Here is a 21,162-nt window from a genome sequence, read left to right as displayed (position 1 = left end):
AATTACGATATGCAGAAGGGAAGTAAGATGAAGCTAAACAATAAACTAAACTGAGAAGATAAGATTAAAATAAATGGAACACGGAACCTGGATATGGGAAAAATCTGCAACATGATGAACAACGGACAGACGACCTGACGAGGAGCAAAAGGAAACTCATACAATAGAAACACACGAGGGTGATTAGGGAGAAAGGAAACACATGGGGAACACAGCTGGGATGAATAGGAGACAGGGGAAGAGAAACTGAACACACTGAACACAGGATGAGAAAATGTCAAAATAAAATTGGAAGCACACGAAAACACAGACTAGGACTCACAGGTTTGACACTGGGACCGGGGGGAGGACAGACATGGGAACCAGACAGACTGAGGAGATGCAGAGGACGAATGAGTGAGGGACACAGAGCCATGACGGACTGTGGAGAACACATGGATGCACATGACTGACAAGGGAGACAAGGAATAAAAAACAAGGCGGGGAAACTGGGGACCGAAAAGGGAGACAAGACACGGAGGGAGATATGGACATGACTGAGGAACATACACAGAGGACATGATGGACTCTCAGAGGAAACACGGGGGATGACACTGAGACAAGAAAACATGAACCAGAAGAACAACTAAACTTAGAAACATAAAAAGGACTAAACTCCATACTAACTCTAAAAACTTGGACTGAAACATCCCCCAAAAATGTTTCATGTTGATTGGTTCTGTGGGAGCAGGGGCAGGATTTTCTATTTTTGCTCATATATTTCTACTCTGGATTCTTTGAGTGCCATGTCTCCATAGCAAATCTCAAAATATATTAATAAATGCATTGCTTATATGGTCATTTTCACTTCCTAGAAACAGTGTTACCAGGGTTATTGTGATTAACATATTTGTCTGATAATTAGGGATTTTTTTTTTTAAACCTACCCTGTGCTAACGGTTAACACATAATAATAATAATAATAATAATAATAATAATAATAATAATGGTTGTGGAGCAGATGTTGCAAAACCATGCTATTATAACCAGTAACCATAACTGGCTACACCTCACCTTGGAGCAGAGCTGAAATGGTGTGTATTCACAATAGAGATTAGCTCCGCATCCTTAAAAATTTATTTTTTTTGAGGTGCAGAATCATCAAGTGAGTACTTTCGCTGTACTTGAAGCGTCACTCATGGACAAGTACTCTCCCTTTAATCCAATGTATCCACTGTTCCTACACCAGTGCTACATGAAATGACTTGCAGTTCAGCTAGGGAATCAAACCAGTGATTGAGTGCTTATCATTGCCCAGGGACTTGTGCCCACTTGGGTCATAACCTGTTGCACAAATATCAGAAAGCTGAAGTTTCACAAGCAAACTGAAAAATCCTGGGAGCAGAGAGGATGGATATCACACAGGAAATGAGTCCAGGCAACAGAACCTCTGAGTGCAGAGGTGCAGTTTGGAGCAAGAACAGAGGAAATCCAAATGCGTGCACAGACCTTATGAATTATGTGGGAGAGCAGTGCAATATTTGACAAAGGAAATAAAAAATCATGCTCCCAAACTGAAGGAAACTGGAAACTGCAGCTTGTATTGTGAAAAATGGCACAAATATAAGTGAAGTCTGTGTTATTTGTGCAGATTTTTGAATGCACAATCATTTGACTTGAAAAGTAACAACCGTGGAGTCTTTGTGTGATAAATTGGTGTGCCCCTTTCAATGCTGGCTAACACTTCTCTTCCTCACTTCCTTTGTGGGCACACCGCTTAGTGGCAGCGTGTGAAAATGGCTGCAGGATGTGTGTCTCTGAATCCTCACATGAAAACACAAAAACTCCTCATCACACCTTCACCAAAGTAAATTTGTGCAGGTTTATTATTTATACGTCTTTATCAACTGACGCTGCCTGAAGGGATTTTCTGACAGTTTGTCCTTCCCATATGTGCTGACTTTGGTCTTCTTGTTGGCTTTTTACATAACTGCATTGCAGCTAATAAGATGGTTTTATTCAACAGTGACCGTGATCTTTTCTTGACCTTAATCTGTTAGTCCTGGTTATAAATTACCAAATCCCCAGAGCTGATTTGCTGCATGGTTTTCTTTATTTCACAAATTAAGTAGTCTGTTTATCAGGTGATAAAACACAATGCAGAATTTTTTACTGCAGTCTGGGTTAAACAAAACTAATTAACCTCGAGGGATGCCGAGACTACGGGGCACAAAAAAAAAAAAAATTACGTCTGGAATTTTTGCACTCCTTAGATATTTTCAAAATAGCTGATGAAGTAAGTATGGATTCTGTAAATAGAAGTCAAAAGCTTTAAAAAGTTTTCCTTTTTTAAAATCTTTCTATTGACTGCTCTTGAAGTCTACTGCCCTAATTTTGATGCATTTGAATAACAGGACATTTTTTTCTGCAGCCTTTTATTTATATATTTTTAAATTTAGTCTCTAATTAACCCAGAAACCTTCATGACAACATAGGAAGTATTGATGAAGACAGACTAGAAAAAGTATGAGCAGGAGATCAAAATCAGTCAAATGTGGGCGGAGCTTTGATTGGCTGGTGTAACTGTGTCTCACAGAAGCCTCGCTTATGCGTTACGTGGGACTGTCCGGTGGGGACGAACGGACCAGCGGTGAAGACTACTCCTCCCACACAGCTCGTCCGGGCAAACGGTCCAATGATACGGCCAAACGTGCCAAGAGGCGGAGCCACCACAGTCAAAGCCCCTCCCATTATGTCCTTCAGACAAATCAGAGAGAGTCACCTCCCAGGGACCCAGCCTCCATTTATCATGTAAGGGATGGACTTTGTAAAAATGTATTTGCTTCTTCCTTTCTCTTTTTGTTCGTTTATTTATTTTACATGTTTTTGTCTTTGTTTTCTTGTTGCTCTTTCATTGTCTTTATCACTGCGGACTCTTAAATACAGAACTTTTATTTTTGGGTTGTTTCAATCCACAATGACAACTTTAAAGAAGACATGGAAACATGATAGCAACAACTGACATTGATGTAACTCTGTTTGTGAAGCTGTATTTAAGAAATAAGTGCTTAAAGTTCAAGTTTGAAAAAACAGTTTAGCATCATCTTCTGTCAGTACGGAATGTGATGTCATTTGGTTGGTCGGTTGGTTGTGGCTAATAGACTTACATTAGTTTATGTTAGCTAACTAGTGACAGAATTGACAGCTCGGAGGAAAATAAGACCAGTAAAACTGAAAAGCAGTTTGAGACGGCTTTAACAATTATGTTTATGCCAAGAAACCAAGGATATACTGTCTACTTTCACTGTCTCGTGTTTTATGTCCTCTATAAATCACTCTGGAAATTCAAAGAAGTGTTTTTTGTGTGCCAGATGGGGAAATCAATGCCACTCTTATATTGAAGACCACGAATGGCTAGACTAGCTTGGTCTGAAAGCAAAAACATCTACGCACAACTTTTATACCTAACTTTTATAACTATACATTTTCTTACTTTTGAATTTGTATACACATTGAACATAAAACATACTGTATCCCATGCATGCATCATGATAAATTGTGAACTCACCATGATAAATATATTTAAAAAAAAAACTAGTTTTATTTCCTTTATGATCTTAAGTGTGATCATTACTCACTGACAAACTACTTTTATGGTTGTTAGGCTAATTATTAAACATATACTTCAGGTTCATCATGTCATGCTCACATTGCTTAAGAGTTGTCCCCCACATTAGATGTGATATAACCTTGAAAAATATTCATTCCCTGACTGGTTGGCAAATAGTTGCTGGAAGCTGCTTGCGCCGCTTGGTGTAATCAGTCACAGAGATTTTATTGCATCAGAAACTTGCTTTGTACAACATATTACATATTGTTCCCTAGCAACCAGTGGTTGCCAGGGGGTCTCTTGACGGGTCTGTAAGCCTGTGTGACTGGGGCTTTTGGAGTCGATTGCTAGTGATTACCATCAAACTACAGCAATGGCTCACCAGCCTGTCAGGTAATACACATTTTTCGCTCACAACTGGTGGTGGACAGATGATCAAAACAAAGTTATTGTCACATGGTTAGTGGTCATATGACTGCAAAAACTCAATATCTAAGGTGCCGCCTAGCCACATTAATCTTACCTGTTGGCTTGGACTTGTTTGAATGCTTCATTGTGGTTTCTTGAGGTGGATCTGACTGAGAAACAAGTCATGTTAGCGACACACCAAATCATGCCCTGCTTTTGCATATAATTTACTCTAATAGGATCACAGTGTACCATTGTACTATGTTATATTAATTAAGACTTCAAGCTAGTGTTTGAGGCAATATACCTAGACCTATACTCATTAGGAAGGTGATTACTGAGGTCATAAATCAAGAGAGCTACAGGGACCTCTAGACAATGAGACCCAATGAGGTGAACTCTCCGTTGGCCATGAGAACACAATTCAGGCAGTTGTTGAAGCTATGTCCATCTTTGATATACAGTTATACTCTTTCCACGCTATCAAGTCATGGTATTTATTTATTTAATTTTTTTCAGAAGCCTTACTACCACTCACAATCATGGTGGTAGTTAGTTATAATAACTTATTAACTATACAGATATAAAAGTGGCATTGATCTACTCATTCAACTTTTGACAAAATAGGCAAACATCCAAAGTAACCATGTAAGATAAAGTCTTTAAAATAAAGGATAACAAAGGGAATATGTCGTTGACAGGGATGATGTCCAGGAAGTGTAGAGGGAAAAAGTGCCCCAACAAGCTTTTGAAGTGAAACATCTCACTGAAATTGACATAAAAAGAGTACTGTTGTGTTTAAATAAGCTGTTGATTTAAACTCCAGGTGCAAAATATAGCTTCATATTGTGGATCTGAACTACTCTGGACAATCAGGAAATTCCTCTGACTTTCTCGGATCTGTTGTGATACGAATCTAACAGTCAGGACTCAGAGATTTGAGAGAAAGCAAATAGCTTTTAGCCATGATGAAAAAGTGCCACAGTGAAGTGTGATGTGAGCGAATGCTGACTCGTTATTACCCCCTGTCACTTCCATGACATCCGCCTGCCCTGCCTGTCCGTCTCAGCCTGCCGGTCCAGGCAGTCATTTTGGCCGGCGGTGACCTTATACATCTTGTCAGCATCTCTTTGAAAATTAAAAGTGTTTGCATGCCCTTGCTCGAGTATGTGTTTACAGTGTGCATGGGCGCTGCGATGGCAGATGGCGTGTCAGTGGGAGTGGGCGGGCCCATGTAATCTGTCCTGCTGAGTATTGGGCTGTGAGTGGCTGAGGTCCAGGCTCTGACATGTGTAATATCGTGACATCAGAGCTGGTCTGTTGCCCCATCTGACCGGTAGAGAGAGGTCACATGAGAAATGTGCTGGTCAGAGTTTGTTGTTTTGGATCAAGGATGCTGCGTGAGGCATCAAATACACTCAGTTCTCCGCAGTGTCATTACTCAGTCAGATCTGAACACAAGATGTTATATTTAGTTTGGCTTACTCTTTCAGGTCATTTCAAGGCCCACATTACTCTTATCAAATTATTCGTCAGCTAGGCACTGACCCTAGACATTATAAATGATGGACATATCTATTATGACATCATCCACTGGTGTAGTTCTGTTATGAGGTGTCGAGATGAGCGTTTTTGCTGAAGCCTTTGTGGTTTTCTGCAGTGAGAAAGGTGTGAATTTAACTGTTAATCCAACTGCATGCTCATTGGCTAATGAGCTGTCAATAACAAGCTGTTAGCCCCAGATTATTCTCCTTTCTGACATTTAAGATGGGATTATACTTTACGCATTCATAGATCTTTTTCCCGTGTGACTTTCATTTTGTGATCAGACACTGAGCGTGAGGTTCCATGTGGACTGCAAGAACTTTTCCACAGAGACTTTACATTACAATGCACTAGCCACGCATGCGACCCAGGTGGGGGACTTCAAAGAAGTATAACAGGAAAGACTGCTCGGCCGACAGGGTTCCAGATGTGCACGTCTGTGTCCGCAATGTATAATGCAAACCTTAGAATGGCCAAAATTTTAAAAATGGACCTAATGTTTTATTCAGTATTTCCTGAAATGAGTCACGTGGAACTTGAGGTCCAGTCGGTGGTACATTTTCCCATAGACTCCTGTGAGACTGGAAGTCTTTTTACAATCACATCTAGTTCCCCCAGCTTTCATTAAAAACAAAGCAGGCTGAAGGCATTTCCCCATCGGCTTCACTTTTTATGTTTCGCTTTTCAGTCACAGAAGCTACGTCGGCCTTTGGCACTGTCTATGATGCTGACTAAACATTAGCATAGACTCCACATATATCATTGCCACTGTTTTATAAAACAAAATCAATCTTAACTTTTTCTATTCCTTCTGCTTTAGACAAACATGGAATCATGAACAGTTATTCTTTAAGATGTAACTGTTATCCACTAAGAAAATTGCACAACTTGAATGATCACTTCTTCATATATCACAGTAATCCCCTGATAGATTTACCTCTGTCCTCTTTTAAAAGCACAAACTAGATAATTCACTCTAAATTTTAAACACACCAAGTAAGTGGGCATGTCAGGGTTCACTGTCAGACTTCACATACCCTTGTTTTGGATGCTTGTCCTTCATGTTTTGCTTACTGAAGTCTCTGCTTAATCTCACAGCTCCCCTGAGCTTCTTCACACACACACACACACACACACACACACACACACACACACACACACACACACACACACACACACACACACACACACGTCCTCCCTCACCTGGACGTCCTATTGTGTCACCTGAACCTCCCTCCTGTCCTTCTGTTCTATGTTTAGAGGTGTGAAAGTCGCTAATGTCCTCCGTGAGGTTCACTTTTCCATCCCCTCATATGTGTGTCTGTGTGTGAGGAAGAGATAATGAGAGAACAGGGAGAACGATTCAGCTCCCCTTTCCTCGTCTCATCGCTCCTGCTCTCCCTAAGATCTGTCATCTTTTATATCCCAGAATTCATTGCAGCAAACAAAGGGCACTGATTCATCCTGACAGCCTGCCTCTCCCTCCCTCTCTTCTTCCTCTTCTTTCCAACCTCTCTCAGACATACCAACAGTCCTCCTCCTCCTCCTCCTCTCTGCAGTCAAAGAACAGGAAGAAGAATAAAGGTAAGCAGGAAAGCCACCTGTTAGGTGTGAACAGATGCTGCCAGTTGTGATTTTTCACTCATCCACTAATGGAAGCAGGAAGAATGTGAGAGCAGCTGCTGCTTCACAAAGCCAGCAGTCATAGTAACACTTTATTTGATACTGATCTGAACTGAAATGATACTTTGCACTCACAAAACTAACTCGGGAAAACTCAGTTAAAGAAAGGTTGTGATGACAAATTTGACCAAACTAAAAAATCTAAAAAGCGAAGGGCATTTTTTATATAAACTAAGCTTTGGAACAGATGTTTACTGAGACTACATTAATGTGAGTCAACTATCATCAGAAAAGGTGTGCTTGTATTGTAACAGCTGTTCTGAACCCCTGAAAAGTTTTTATGTCTAATTCAATCTAATTAAACACTTTAATCCTAACACTGAAATGAGAAAAACCCCACTCTGGAAAACAAAAATTCCAAATAAAATTCAAAAATATGAAATTATAACTCTCATGTAACTGAAATAAAAATGTCATAATGAAAATGAAGGCAGTCACATAGCTGAGGAGGAGTGGGGCAAAATTACTGGTGCATTTGCTCCCAATAAGAGGATTTGTGGTAGATTCTTAATTTTCTGGTGTTAGATGTCAGCATATGGATGAATTTTTAAGTTAATTTCATATTTATGTGTGTAAACACCATCCATAATTACCAGCTCATGCACATCTGCTGCCCTTGCCCATATATTTCAGCTTAGAGATTGGCAAATTCCTCCATGATCATGCTCAGGACTGGAGGTCTGACTGAAGGGTTTACTGGCTAGCAGGAGAACATCTAACATTTCCAGTTTTTCATGCTTCCCAAAGCAATTTTTGAAGGCAAGTAAATCCCATGTGGAAGACAATTATATAGAAAAGACAGGACATTTAGTTTTAGTCATTGTTTGTTTGTAACAAACTCTTCTTGCATATTAAGTGGATCCAATGTATCTGGAGACAAATGTGGAAAAGTTTGTCATATCAGAAGACCTAAAGCTGTGTAGTACAGTATCACTTACACAACTAGAAACTGGAAACACAAGTGGAACTGCATGTTTTCTAATCTCTGACCAACTAGAAAAAATTTTTTTTTTGAATGATGAGTTTAAGTGGGTAATTTGGGGTGATTTCCTCTCTTTGTTTTAATTGTTCTGTGACCTTGGGAACTTTTGGAAAACTTTCATTTACAGCTCTCCAATTTGTGAATGATCTGCTTGAAAGCTCAATGTGAAACACATTGATTTAAATCAAGGGGGAACACAGATAACCAGCTGGCCATTAGAGGTTCATTTAACTTTTTGCTGGCATCTTTTATCTAGAGTGTACAATATGAATCAACAAGCTCTAGTTTTACTTTCAAACAACAGCTAAAAAAAACTGCTGTCAGTAGTAAGGGTTAGTATCCCAAGTAGTTTAGGTACATATATAACATTATTATAGAAACAATGCCAATGGATCAAACCAACCCCTTTGTCTAGGCTGTTTTTCTTCTTATGAAAGTGAATGAAATTTAACCCACTGAAGTCCTAGTGCTGTGTTGTCCTTAAATGGCTCACAGACAGTTTGTATGTTCATCTGATCAGGAAAACATCTTTTACCTTTCATCAACAACTAAATGGAAAGAACTTTTGCCCCTTCTTCATCTTTTCACCTCTCAAAGAAGCTACAAGAAAGTAGATCTTATAACCAAATGAAGAGTTCCCCTTCATTTTCCATCACTGTGGTAAATACACAGACATGGTGAATATGTAATGAATGTTTATATTTGTGGTAACTTAGTCTGAAATATATCGTCAGTTTTAAAAACTGCTCATTGTTTCGTTCTGTTTTGTGTTACTCAGGCTAAAATAAACAAGTGGCCACAATTAAGAAGTTGGGAACTGTAGCTGTTTTCTGAGCTTTCCTATAATCAATGATTTTAAAGAATGGTGGGCTTTAAAAATTCATTATTATATAAACTGATAAATTGCTCCAGTAATACTCAAGATTAAAGTCGATTTCTCCACATTTTTGTGATCATTTATTAACGGTAATGCATAATTCTAAAACCTCATTGCTTTTCATGCATTTCACAGTTTGGGCTGAGCCAAAGAAAACATGATTTATGGTTTTAGCAGTTGAAATAAACAGTCAAAAAAAATCGATGTAAAAAAATTTTAATAATTTGCTTATGAGGTAGTTTTCTCACCTTGTAATCGTTTCATACTCATGCACTCTGTGCAGACAGCTCTGTGTTTGCATTTTAACACGTTGTTCCCATTTTGCATGTTTTGATGAGCGTGCTGCAGACCGGACTGCAGGCGAATTTGCTTTCAGTCAGTGTGCACACATTCACGAATCCAGCATTTCTCTATATCATCGTTAACATTTATCGTTGCAGGATGATTACTGTAAGATCAGTTCTTACCTTTTTAGTTTTATTTACATAAATGACTCAGTTGATTCTTTATTAGGATTTTTTCTTCTTTTTTTTTGGATAATTTTACTCACAGCCATCAGTATTTTTTTCCCTATCTGACCAAACCTTTTTTTCTCTTCTACCACACGAACGAGGATTAACATGTTGAAAGGGATTGTTTTTTGTTTTTTTCCAGAGGCCTTTTGCTTGTTTCACCATCTGCCATTGTGCGAAAGCTTTAGCTCCATCTGCACGTATGGTCAACGGCTTTGTTTGTTTACCGCAATTAAAGCAAAGTTTCAAAATGAGTGTGATAATAATGATTTATTCACAGTTCCACTGCTCCAAGTGGTACTCTTATCAAATGTGTAATGAAATATTAGTAACTCTTTTCGTTGAGGATCAGAGAAAAAAAAATCTTCGTTTTCTATAACGAGTAGTTCTCTTTTAAAGCTAAATTGGTGATGGTATCAGTTTATAGCCTGGAGCTGCTGCACAGAAAATGAAGAATAATCATTATTCGAGAGCACTTTTGTGCATTTTGAGGATGTAAGGTGTGTGTGTGTCTGTCTGTCTGTGTGTGTGTGTGTGTGTCGAGTGGGGTGGGGGTGTTCTAAAGCTTATTAATTATCTCCAGACTCAAAATCTTTTCACAATGCGTAGTTGAAGTGTAGTTTTTCATGTCATGCACTGTGTAAGAATCCTGTTTCCTTTAGACCTGCACTGCCACAGATGTAAATGGAGTATTGTAACCATGTTAAAAGACTTTTCATCCAGTACTATGCAAGTTTCTCCGTGGCCTCGACTGAGAGCCAAGTTTCCCCGGTAATCTTTAATGAGGAGCCTGCTGAGAAAAATGTTACAGGGCTTTTATGCCAGAAGGAAAAGGCAGTTTTTATTAAACACCTCTTACCTTACTGCAGTGCAGCAGCATTCTGTCAAGTCCAGAGACTGAGGCATTGCCAAGAATCATTGCTACATTAGGATGTGACATTTTGTGAAAGATTTTATTCACACTGAAGTGAGAACTTACAAGCAGCATTAGTGCTACCCTTTGAATGACACATTTTCCTTCTTTGAGTTTGTGCTTTCTTCTAGTTTTGAGATCATTTTCTGTCCGTGAATTCCGCTGCCTTCACATTTCCTCCATGTTGTTCCAGGACGAAGTTTGGCCTCGCTGAGTCGGAGGCGTGTTTCCTGCAAGGCGCTGGGCAGAGGAGACTGCGAGGGTTGGCTGTGGAGAAAGAGAGATGCAAAGGGTTACTTTTCTCAAAAATGGAAGAAGTACTGGTTTGTTCTGAAAGACAACTGCCTGTACTGGTACATCAATGAAGAGGTATGTCTCAAAACTCATGTTGAGGTTTTTACTGACACAAAAGTGATGCTTTAGCAAAGGAGGCATTACCACAGTCGGGACCTAGAACTACAACACCATACAAGTGGATGTGCTTTGTTTGAAGCTGCCCTCCTGCTAGTGTGTGATAAAGACAGTGGGAGACGTTTGCATATAGTTTTGTGAAAAAAAAAAACCAACTATACTTTCTTTTAATTTAAAGATGTATGTATCAAGACATAATATACTTGGTCCCTAACATGTTAATTTGCATGAATAACACAAATTGTTCATGCAAATTAACTCCAAGGTACATGCAAAGCTCAGAGAATTTATTAAAAAATAACATTTAAACAAAGCATTTCAAACTCTCCTTGCCTCAGTTAGCATCTTAACTGTTAAAGTTCATGACAGTACAATTAGAAAAGAACTGAATGAGTATGATTTGTGTGGAAGGTTTTCCAGGACAATGCTTCTTCTCTCTGCAAAGAACATGGTAGCACAGCTTAGATTTCCAAAATTATATATGAAATAATAACTTCTGGGACAATGTTTTTTGGACAGATGAGACCAAAGTAGAGATATTTGCACATAATGCACAGCATTATGTTTGATAAAAATCAAACACAACATATCAAACCTGTTATGCCCCTTTGCAACACCTGCTCCCTTTGCAGTGGCAGTGCACGAGTCTTCAGGTCTTACCTGGGTTGAAATGCTAATTGACTACACCTGGTGAGGTCCAAAACCTGGCACAGCTGCCAGGCTTTCGAGGGGCGCACCAGTTTTGTCTCTGTGGTACCACCTGTTTTAGCGAACTTATTATGTCATTTAAAATAAAATCTATTATTTTTTATACTGTGGTGTCAGACTCCATATTTATGTTGCTCCTTTTGAGAAAGGTTGTAACATAAATGGGGGCTTGTCCGGGATATTTTGGACACTTTAGATATGTTTGTGGAGACAAAACATCAGAGGTTTTGAGTGATGATTAAGGTGTTAGCTGTGATTGAGAAAACTCTCCTTAGCAAATGTGTTTCAGCTGGGTGGCTGTGCTGCCTGTCCACTGTAGTACCTGTTTGGTGGTTTAGTTTATTAAGTTTGGTGGTTATCCTGGGTGGGGATTCAGACTTCAGAGTTTTCTTGTAGACTGCATCTCTGATCTGCTGCCTGCTCTTGAGTTTGCGTTCAAAGTTGCCTCAAACATCTACATCTAGTAAATAAGTGTTTATGGATGCCAGATGATGAGGTGAGTGCTTTGTGCTGTGACCTTTAGTGTTGTGGAAAAGCTGGCTACTTTTGTTGGATCACTTGTGAGTGTTGTTGGCCAGGTGACGGCCAAAAACATTTCTTTAAATTGCGTAGATATTGCACTTCATTTGGGGTTGGTCACTAGTACGCTTGCTTTACTGAATTTTCTAGATCAAAGTAACTTGTTGTGGCATAGGGCCGCTTGGTGTGTGACTGTTTGTGTGATGGCAGAACAGATCACATGGTTGGGATTGTTGGTTGATGCTTTTGGTTTGTGTTGTAGTAATTGTCTGAGTAATTACTTACTGAGTAATCCTTTTGATTTGTGGCTGTTGTGCTCATCTATGTGCTGGTCACATGTTACTTTTGTTTGCTCTGTGCAGCAACTTGGGATCCTCATATCCATGTTTGAAGATGTCAACTAAAGTTATGTGTGAGGTGTTAGGCCCTTCTGCAACCTCTTTTCTCTTTGCAATTTAAAATTATATAATGATAAAAATAAAGTACATTTTTAAAACTCTGGTGGCAGTCTCCATATTTCTGTTTTGGCTTTTGAGCTTGGTCTTAACAAGCACAAACACCTTATGACAGCTGTCAAGATGGAGGTGGTGGAGGGTTGAGAGAGAGCTGTGTATAAACAAATACAATGCATTCTTCAACTAAACTGAAACTGAAGCAATGTTGTAAAGAAGAGTGGGTCAGAGAAACAATGGGAGAGACAGAAAAAGTCATACATAAAATCATTATTTCAAGTTGTTGCTGTCAAAAGTGGTTTTATGAGCTACTGTATCACGGGGTGTACTTTGTTTTTCTACACACTACTTCTGTGTTGTGACTTAAATAAATAATGAAATAGTGGTATATGTAGTAAAATGTGGTATACGCCTGAGGTTGGATTTAAATAACTTTAAGAGTAATTTCTCTTTTTTTTGCCCGATATGTAAAACCATGGAATTGACAGAACTCTTACATTTTTTGCACATGACTGTAAAGTCACACTTATTTATATAATTTGATTAATTTGTATCAACATTAGCGTAACGTCTTTATTTATTTTTAACATTCTTTTTTATCCCACCATCACTTTTTCCCCCTTCTAGTTCTCTGGTTTATGGCTAAATAAACCAGAAAAAAAAAAGCTGGCAAGAATTCGCTTCTTAACACTGTCAGTGCAAACCCCGTCAGTGGCTGACCAGAGAGCTGTTAGGTTTTAAAGTCTTATCTTTATTTAATCTGACATTCATCAACCTCTTCCTGTTCAGTCAGACTTAGAAAAAATAATGTGCATTTGGAAAAACAGAGAGTGAACACATGAAATCAACAGTTTTTTTAGCCATCCTCTTTTTCTTTTTTTTTCTTTTTTTTTGGCTTGCTGTCTGTCTTTTTTTTTAAACATTTCTTTCTCCTCGCTCTTTGTTCAGGATGAAAAAGCCGAAGGTTTTGTCAGTCTTCCAGAATTTAAGATCGATCGAGCCAGTGAATGCCGCAAGAAGTAGTAAGTGCTTAACAAACGCAGGTCTCTTGCATATATATGTGTATGTTACGTGCAGATCACATGCTCTTGAATGTATGAATGTGTGCCTGCAAAAATAACACCCTCTATCCCTCTAGTGCTTTCAAAGCTTGCCACCCCAAGGTCAAGAGTTTCTACTTTGCAGCAGATGGAGTGGATGACATGAACAGGTAAAGGAGTGTGTGCAGGGTGAAGGTTATAGAGTAGGGCAGACTTCCAGCTGGGTGGCTAAACACCACAAAAGACCCTTCAAGTAAAAAGGGGGAAAAAAGTGTTTTATTTAATGTTTAAAAAGGGAATTTGTTTTTAGTATCAAAAATTTTAAGACATTTTCACAGAGGCCATTTTTTTATAGGTGGCCAATTTTTTTATGAGTCACAACATACTAAGGATAATATATTATACCTATGTACCTGTTTTTGTCTGTTACTGACTTTTTTTAAACAAAATATGTATATATTTGTTCATCCATGTCTTACATAACATTTAAACCATGTTTGATATACCTATTTACTTATATGATGTAGTTATCATGCTGTAGATCAGAGCAGCTCAATATCGTTTCAAACTTTTAAAAAAACAAAAAATTAAAATAAAAAGAAGTAATCATTTTTTCCCAAGTGATTATTTATGTACACTGTGAGACTTTGGGACCCCAAGCGAAATTGTTATTTTAATGTTTAATTATTTGTTTGCGTACATTATGAGATAATCTAATTAGTTCCCCCTTCTGTTAGGTGGCTGAGTCGCCTCAACATGGCCGCTGTAGGCTATGCAGAGCGAGAGAGGATACGCCAGGAGCAGGGTGAGGGGCTCATTCAGCGACATGGTGAAGGGTTCTTCAAACGATGGCTGCTGTAGGATGTCATCTTAAGCCAACAACACAATAATACTTCTATACCTATTGAACTTATTGTTATATTCCCAGAATAGCCAGATAAATCTCCTAGGGGCTTACTGGGAGAAAAATTTGTTAATGGGCAACTAATGACCCCGTACCACACATGACTGTTTCATTACACCCCCAGGCACTCAGAAACCAAACAGTTATTTTTCATCCGCTTGGTAATGTGATGCAATTAGCTATTTCTGGAAATATATTCTCCTTCAGTTCTCAAAAACTAACAAGCGCAGAGGAACCATTCACTTAAAAGCGGTCCACATTCTTCACTCCACTGACGAAATGTGAAGTAATGTACATGTTTTCCGGGTTTTTTTAAGGTCCTGGGAAGAAAAGAATAATTTACAAGGTTAGTTTGAATTTAGCTAAATGTTAATAGTGAGCAAACCAGGTAAATGACATTATAATCTGGGTAAAAGTATTTGAACTATAACTTTGGACATAAGCAAAGATAATCAACTCAATACCCCCAAGGTTTTGGATGGTAATGAGGTGAAGCTAGTTGGGTCTAAAAATGTTGAAAACAAAGCCACAAAAGCCAGGGGAATAAAATGCCATCATTCATACCATTTATACGAAAAGAAAAAAGTGGTTTTTTTTAATGATTAAAAAGGATGTTTGTTTTTATTACCAAATATTTTAAGACATATTAGTTGTTAATAATTTGGTTTTAACTGTTTAGTCTGAACAGTTTTTGATCCTTTACTATGTTCCACATAAAATCTGAAGCATTAAATAAATTCTAAAAAAAAAGAAATGTCTGGAACATGGTTAGCCAGAGGCTGCAGAATACTCTGAGACTTTTGAAAAGCTTAGATTAAAGATTTTTTTGTGTGTTCAGTTCTAATATTTTTTTTTAAAAAAGAAAACTGTTCATGGGTAGAATAACCAATGAGCTTTTTGGCCCTCGTGTCTGTTTAAAAAACTTAGCTATGAATAAACATCACAGTTTTTTCTTCTTTTTTTCCCCCCCTCTCTCTGTTTTTTTTTTTTTTTTCAAGATTTACATGTCAGTTGGTTGCTGACTCGTAGCAAATGAATTATTGTTGCTATATCAAAGGTTTTTTGTGTATTAAATACTCAAAGCAAAACATCCATTCTACTTGTGGAGTGAGGACCAAAATGCAAGATGCTCATTCAGAGTTTCAATAAAAAGCCAAAATTTTAATAGTTGTAATCCAGATTTAAAACTTAGTCCCAGGAGATCAGGAACAGTAAACAGAACAAAAGAACAAAGGAGAGACAGGGCTATTTATACACACAAAAGGTAATCAGGGAATAGGAATGGGAATAGGGAATATATAGAGCTGAAACTAATCTAGACAATAACAGTCAAATTAAAAGTGTGACACAAGAGACAAGTAGACAAGTAAAACTAGAAGTGAACTGCAACCATAACTAAAGCACATGAAACAAGAGTAAACTTGACACAAGAGAAAGCATACAAGGTCAAGATAGAGGGAAACATTAGTCTATAAAGTCAAACAGTAGCAACATGTAACCAAAAGTGAATGACTGAAAATACTAGGCAATATTTGAAAATGAAAAGTGAGTAAAAACATAAAATAAACCCAGAACAGGAAACAAAACTAAAATCACCCCACATAGCAGACAGGTCTGTCCCGGATCTGGTGTCAAGCTGGCACTTCTGACTGACTGGTGTCATGGCAGGGTGTATGTCAACCAGATGTGGGCCAGGTCTGGCAATGATGGCACTATTTATGTTCCCATTTTCCTATTTTAGTTAGAGGACCCAAATGCCATGTTGCAATACTATACCGCTATGGTAGCCAATGTTTCAAATGCAAGTTTGACAGGTTTGTGAGAGTACACTTCATCCAAAACCTAATGAGGGTTTAGTCATGTTTACTGCCGGGTGGTTGTAGCTCCAGGGGTAGAGCAGGTCACCTTCTGATCAGAGGGTTAGTAGTTTGATTCCTGGCTCCTCCAGTCTGTATGTCAAGCCTGTGAATATGTATGAATGTAGTTAGGAAGCACTCAGTTTAGAGAGATTGGGTGAATGTGGCATGTTGTATAAAGCACTTTGAGTAATCCAGGAGAGTAGAAAAGTGCTACGTAAGAATCAGTCCATTCACTGTCTGAATGGAATTTTGTCATGTTATTTTTGCACTATTATGTTCCGGCACATGTTGTGGTTTGATTAACGTACACATTAGGCTGACATCTGTTGCCAGAGCTGAAACTGTTCTGGGCCAGCACAGGACCACCAGTGTGTCTGCAGCTGGCCTTGTGCTGGCCTATGTGTGGGCCACCTCTGGCAAACCAGATCTGGGCCACCGTCATTCTTTGCGGTATGTGGGTTATGTGTAAGCACATTGTGTTGGCCAGATCCGAGCCATACCAATTTTGCTATGTGGGACAAACAAGAATTCAACCTCCAACTCCATCTGGGAACTGTGGCACAAAATGCCTGATAAGATGTTAACCTGATAGATGTACTTGGGGCATGTTTTCTATCTCTCATGGTATTCCGATGGCTGAATGGAAGGTAAATCAATAGACAGGTGGATAAATGGAAAGAAAATGGTGGAATACTTAGTACAAATAAATAATAAATAATAAATACTATATTTATCCATTTACTTTATTTTATGCAGCTCTTCAGATTATCCTAGCTCTTCTACCATGAAGCTGCCCTCCCTTTTGATTTGATTCAAAAGAATTTGATTCATATAGCACCAGTTCCCATCAATAGTCATCTTAACCACATTACTTTGCAAAGTAAAAACCCAACAGAATCACTAAGAGGCTTCCACTAGCAAACAGAAGGTTTGAACAGCAGGTTGATTGCGCTAATTTGCTCAGAGCCAGAGCAATGTACCTGATGTGGCCATGTTAGAAATAACTATAGTGTCATCATATAGAGCCAAGAGAAGGACAAAAACCAACAACAAAATCTCAAACAGGGCTGAACTTTTTCTAATATCTACATACATTGTAAAAAAAAAAAAAAAAAAAAGTAATATAAAAGTATTTTACTGTGTATTTTACAGTTTTGTACTGTTCTTCTAGAATATCATTAAATTTACATAAATAGACTGTGATTTTACATTCCAAATGTAAATTAACGTAAAATCACTGTAAATGTAATAAAACATAATTTTGTTTTTTTAAATATATTTGTCTGTACATATGCATATTTAGATTGTTAAAATACTTTCACAAATGGACCATAATTTCACAAATATTTGTCCATTATTTAAAAGATTGAACTGTTAAATTCAAATGTAATGCTATGGAAAAATATATAAAATGATTCTTATAAACTTTTTTTACATCAATAATAATAATTATTATTGTCATTTAGGGCGATTGTGGCTCAATAGTTGGCAGTTCACCTTGTAATCAGAAGGTTGCTGGTTCGAGCCCCGGGTCGGACACTCTCGGTCGTTGTGTCCTTGGGCAAGACACTTCACCTACCACCTACTGGTGATGGCCAGAGGGGGGATTATAAAGTGGAATTGTAACGCGCTTTGAGGGTCTCAAAATAAATGCAATCCATTATTATTTAAACCAACTGTTAACTGTATATTTCTGTACATTTAAGTATTATTATTCATATTGCCGCATTCATTGACCTTGTTTATAGGTAATTTCATTGTTTAATCACATTAAAGTGTTCCTAATTTAATGTTTAAAAGCACTTGAAAAAGGCAAAATCCCATGTAAAATTAGGGCAACAAACTGTATTGTCATTACTGAAAATAACCTTATTTTCATGAGAAAGTTATTTTCTGTTATTTTCTGGTATTATTTTTGCCCCCAGCTGCTGGAATATTACTGTTTTTTTAGGATTTTCTTTTTTTTACGGTGTACACTGACTACTGATTATTCATCACTTCAATCATGTTTAATATGAGCATCCATCAGTTTAATAAATGACAGAAAATAAGGAAAAGTGTAATTGGTTCCCATTAAGAAACAACACTCTAAGCTAATATGTAAAATGTGCATGATACTACAAATACACTAGATGTATGTGTACGGATGGATCTGACAGTATGTGGGTGGGTTTCCTGTAGATTACTGGAGTGAAAGTGAACATGAGGATGACGCTGCCTCCAGCCCCAAACAGGACAGTCCCCCACCTCCATATGACACCTACCCACGGCCTCCATCAGTGAGTCACTCTCTCTCAAACACGCACACACACACACACACACACACACACACACACACACACACACACACACACACACACACACTGTAAACTGTATTGCATCTCTCACAAGGTAGATATTGTACTCGGAGGCTAAATTGAGGCCTTGTGCTTCCTAGTCCACTGTAACAGTTGGAATTATTGCCAATAAAGCAATAAGTACAGATAGTGCTGAGGCTATATTAAACATAAATGTTGCTATATTTGAAGTTGAAATGGGTTGCTGTACATCATGCATCTCTGTCCTGGGCTATGTTTTTTTTAATCATCGGGTAAAAGAAAGGAAACACCAACAGCACCTTGTCCATGTAATTGAAGTTACAAAACACAGGCTGCTAAGTTTTAAGATAATAATAGAGTCACTCAAACACCCCTCTGCTTTGTCTTCTTGTCTCTCACCTACCATATCACACACTTACTCAATCAGGCAGGCATGCTGATGAAATCCTTTCTTTGAAGTGTGTCATATGGTTGAATGAAACAAGGCGATCATTTGATGTCTGCCACATTGTCTCCCTTCCTTTTTCTCTATCAGATGAGCGCCTACTTGGAAGGAGGTCGGACCACTCGGCTGTCTTCCACAGAGACGTCTCGCTCTCGCTCATCCCAAGAGGACTTCCTTTGTGGCGAGCCCCCTGCTGCAGCTGCAGAGCCGCAGTACCACCCTGGTCCTCTTGGGGGAGGCACCACACACAGTGGCAGAAAAGCAGGGGGCAGCAACAGCAGCGACATACAGTACAGATGTGATCCTGTAGAGGTGTGTGATGATGTTTAATATTACCTGAGTTTAATGGTCTCATTTCAACAGTTCGGAAATTGTTCTTTCGACTTCGGAGCATGAATGTGCTTTTTAGTCTGAATTTACACTCACCAGCCACTTTACTACATTCATCTATTCAACTGCTATTTAACGCTGATGCATAGTTAGCTAATCACATGACATTAACTCAGTTCGTTTAAGCATGCGGACATGGGAAAGAAGGCCTTCTGAAGTTTAAAAAGAGCATCAGAATGGGTAAGAAGTGACTTTGAATGTGGGATAGTTATTGACAGGCTGGTCTCAATATTTCAGAAAGTACTGATCCACTGAGATTTTTCCACACAACCATTACATAGTTCTGCTGTGACATTCTGATGTTAAAAGAACAAGTAAAGCGTGGATCCACCCAGCTTTGCATGTATATCAATGGTTCAGCCAACTGATGGTGGTATACTATTACTAACTATAGTGTGGGACTCTTGATTTCAATTACCGTATAAATTATATCAAATAGATTTTGTTCCTAAGTTCAGACTCTAGAAGATGATGAATATAGTGCAACAGACTGTTTCCTAATTAGCATATTATGTTTAGAGAAATACATTTTACCAACAATAAACTACAATTTGTAATATAGGAGCTGCCTTCATATGGGACCACATGCTTTGATTGCATCTGGTAAGTCTACTGAATAATTTGTTTATCTGTTGTTTTCTGTAGTACCGCTCCAGTCCTGCTGGGGGCAGTAGTGAGACAGGGTCCCCGGGCCGCTCTTCATCATCGCAGAGGCGCTCTTGGCAGGACCTGATTGAGACGCCATTGACCGAGGCTGGACTGCACTACCTTCAAACTGGACCACTTGGTAGTGCCCAAATTCCAATTCAGTTGCTTGAACACATCAGTGTTAGTGACTTCTGTTTAAGCTGTGATTATGTTCTACAGAAAGAATGAAAACCCAATGTGTTTCTGCACACCAACATGTTTCCCAGATCTTCCCCTCATAGTGGTTTGTTGCAATATAGGTGAAAAAACATATTCTTTCCAAGATGGCAAAAAAAATCTAAAAATGGATTAGTGTCATTTAATTATAAAGTGTAAAGTTTGTTTTTCATTAGTTATTAAATCTAAATCAAAGTGTCTCATATTTAGCTAGCTCGCTTGATAACAACCAGTTCTTTATTGTTCTTATTTAGTATACAGTAAACATCTATGGCAGTCCAGCTCTTTCAAGAGGGGAATGTCTGAGGTACATGTAGGTTAAATGGTGTGACTGTGTTTCGGCCAAAAGAAAGTACAGCTTCAATTTTTATGTCTCCACCCTCTGTTTTCTGTCACGCAAACTCTTATTCCATGCACTGACATTATGAAACATAGACGTAGCATTTGCTTGGAAAAATTAAACCAGTGTGAAAGTGCCTTAAGCCTGCATTTTATCTCAAGGCCAAAAGATGGCGATAGTTGTGGATAGAGTCAATGAGCAATCAATTTCACAGTAAGGCACGCCCCTTCCTATCACATTTGTTTTAAAAACAAGATGACAACAGTGGAAATGCTCATCTTGAGGCTTCAAAACAAGCCTGTAGAAACCAGTGGATGACATCATGATAACATGATGACATCATATTAGTTATGTCCATCTTCAATACTGTATCTACCTGTACCAGGAATGCCATTTTTTTTCC

At 38.4% G+C, this 21,162-nt stretch overlaps 1 protein-coding gene across 2 annotated transcripts in view; it reads left to right on the top strand.

The window, feature by feature from the left end:
- cnksr2a (connector enhancer of kinase suppressor of Ras 2a) overlaps positions 1-21,162 on the top strand; it is an 89,196-nt gene that overhangs the window by 56,292 nt on the left and 11,742 nt on the right. For both annotated transcript variants that reach the window (XM_085286727.1, XM_085286728.1), the window contains exons 13-21: positions 2,576-2,790; positions 7,063-7,126; positions 10,703-10,878; positions 13,548-13,621; positions 13,738-13,809; positions 14,377-14,444; positions 18,584-18,681; positions 19,256-19,477; positions 20,201-20,342. In XM_085286727.1, coding sequence (XP_085142853.1) covers positions 2,576-2,790; positions 7,063-7,126; positions 10,703-10,878; positions 13,548-13,621; positions 13,738-13,809; positions 14,377-14,444; positions 18,584-18,681; positions 19,256-19,477; positions 20,201-20,342 — 1,131 coding nt within the window. The remainder of the gene's footprint in view (positions 1-2,575; positions 2,791-7,062; positions 7,127-10,702; positions 10,879-13,547; positions 13,622-13,737; positions 13,810-14,376; positions 14,445-18,583; positions 18,682-19,255; positions 19,478-20,200; positions 20,343-21,162) is intronic.

The sequence above is a fragment of the Mchenga conophoros genome, linkage group LG9 (assembly GCF_057382185.1).
Source record: "Mchenga conophoros isolate Kocher_MC1m ecotype Shallow Benthic linkage group LG9, M_conophoros_male_GT1.1, whole genome shotgun sequence".
NCBI lineage: Eukaryota > Metazoa > Chordata > Actinopteri > Cichliformes > Cichlidae > Mchenga > Mchenga conophoros.
Note: the sequence above shows the minus strand (reverse complement) of the source record. Positions and strands in the feature narration are given on the sequence as shown.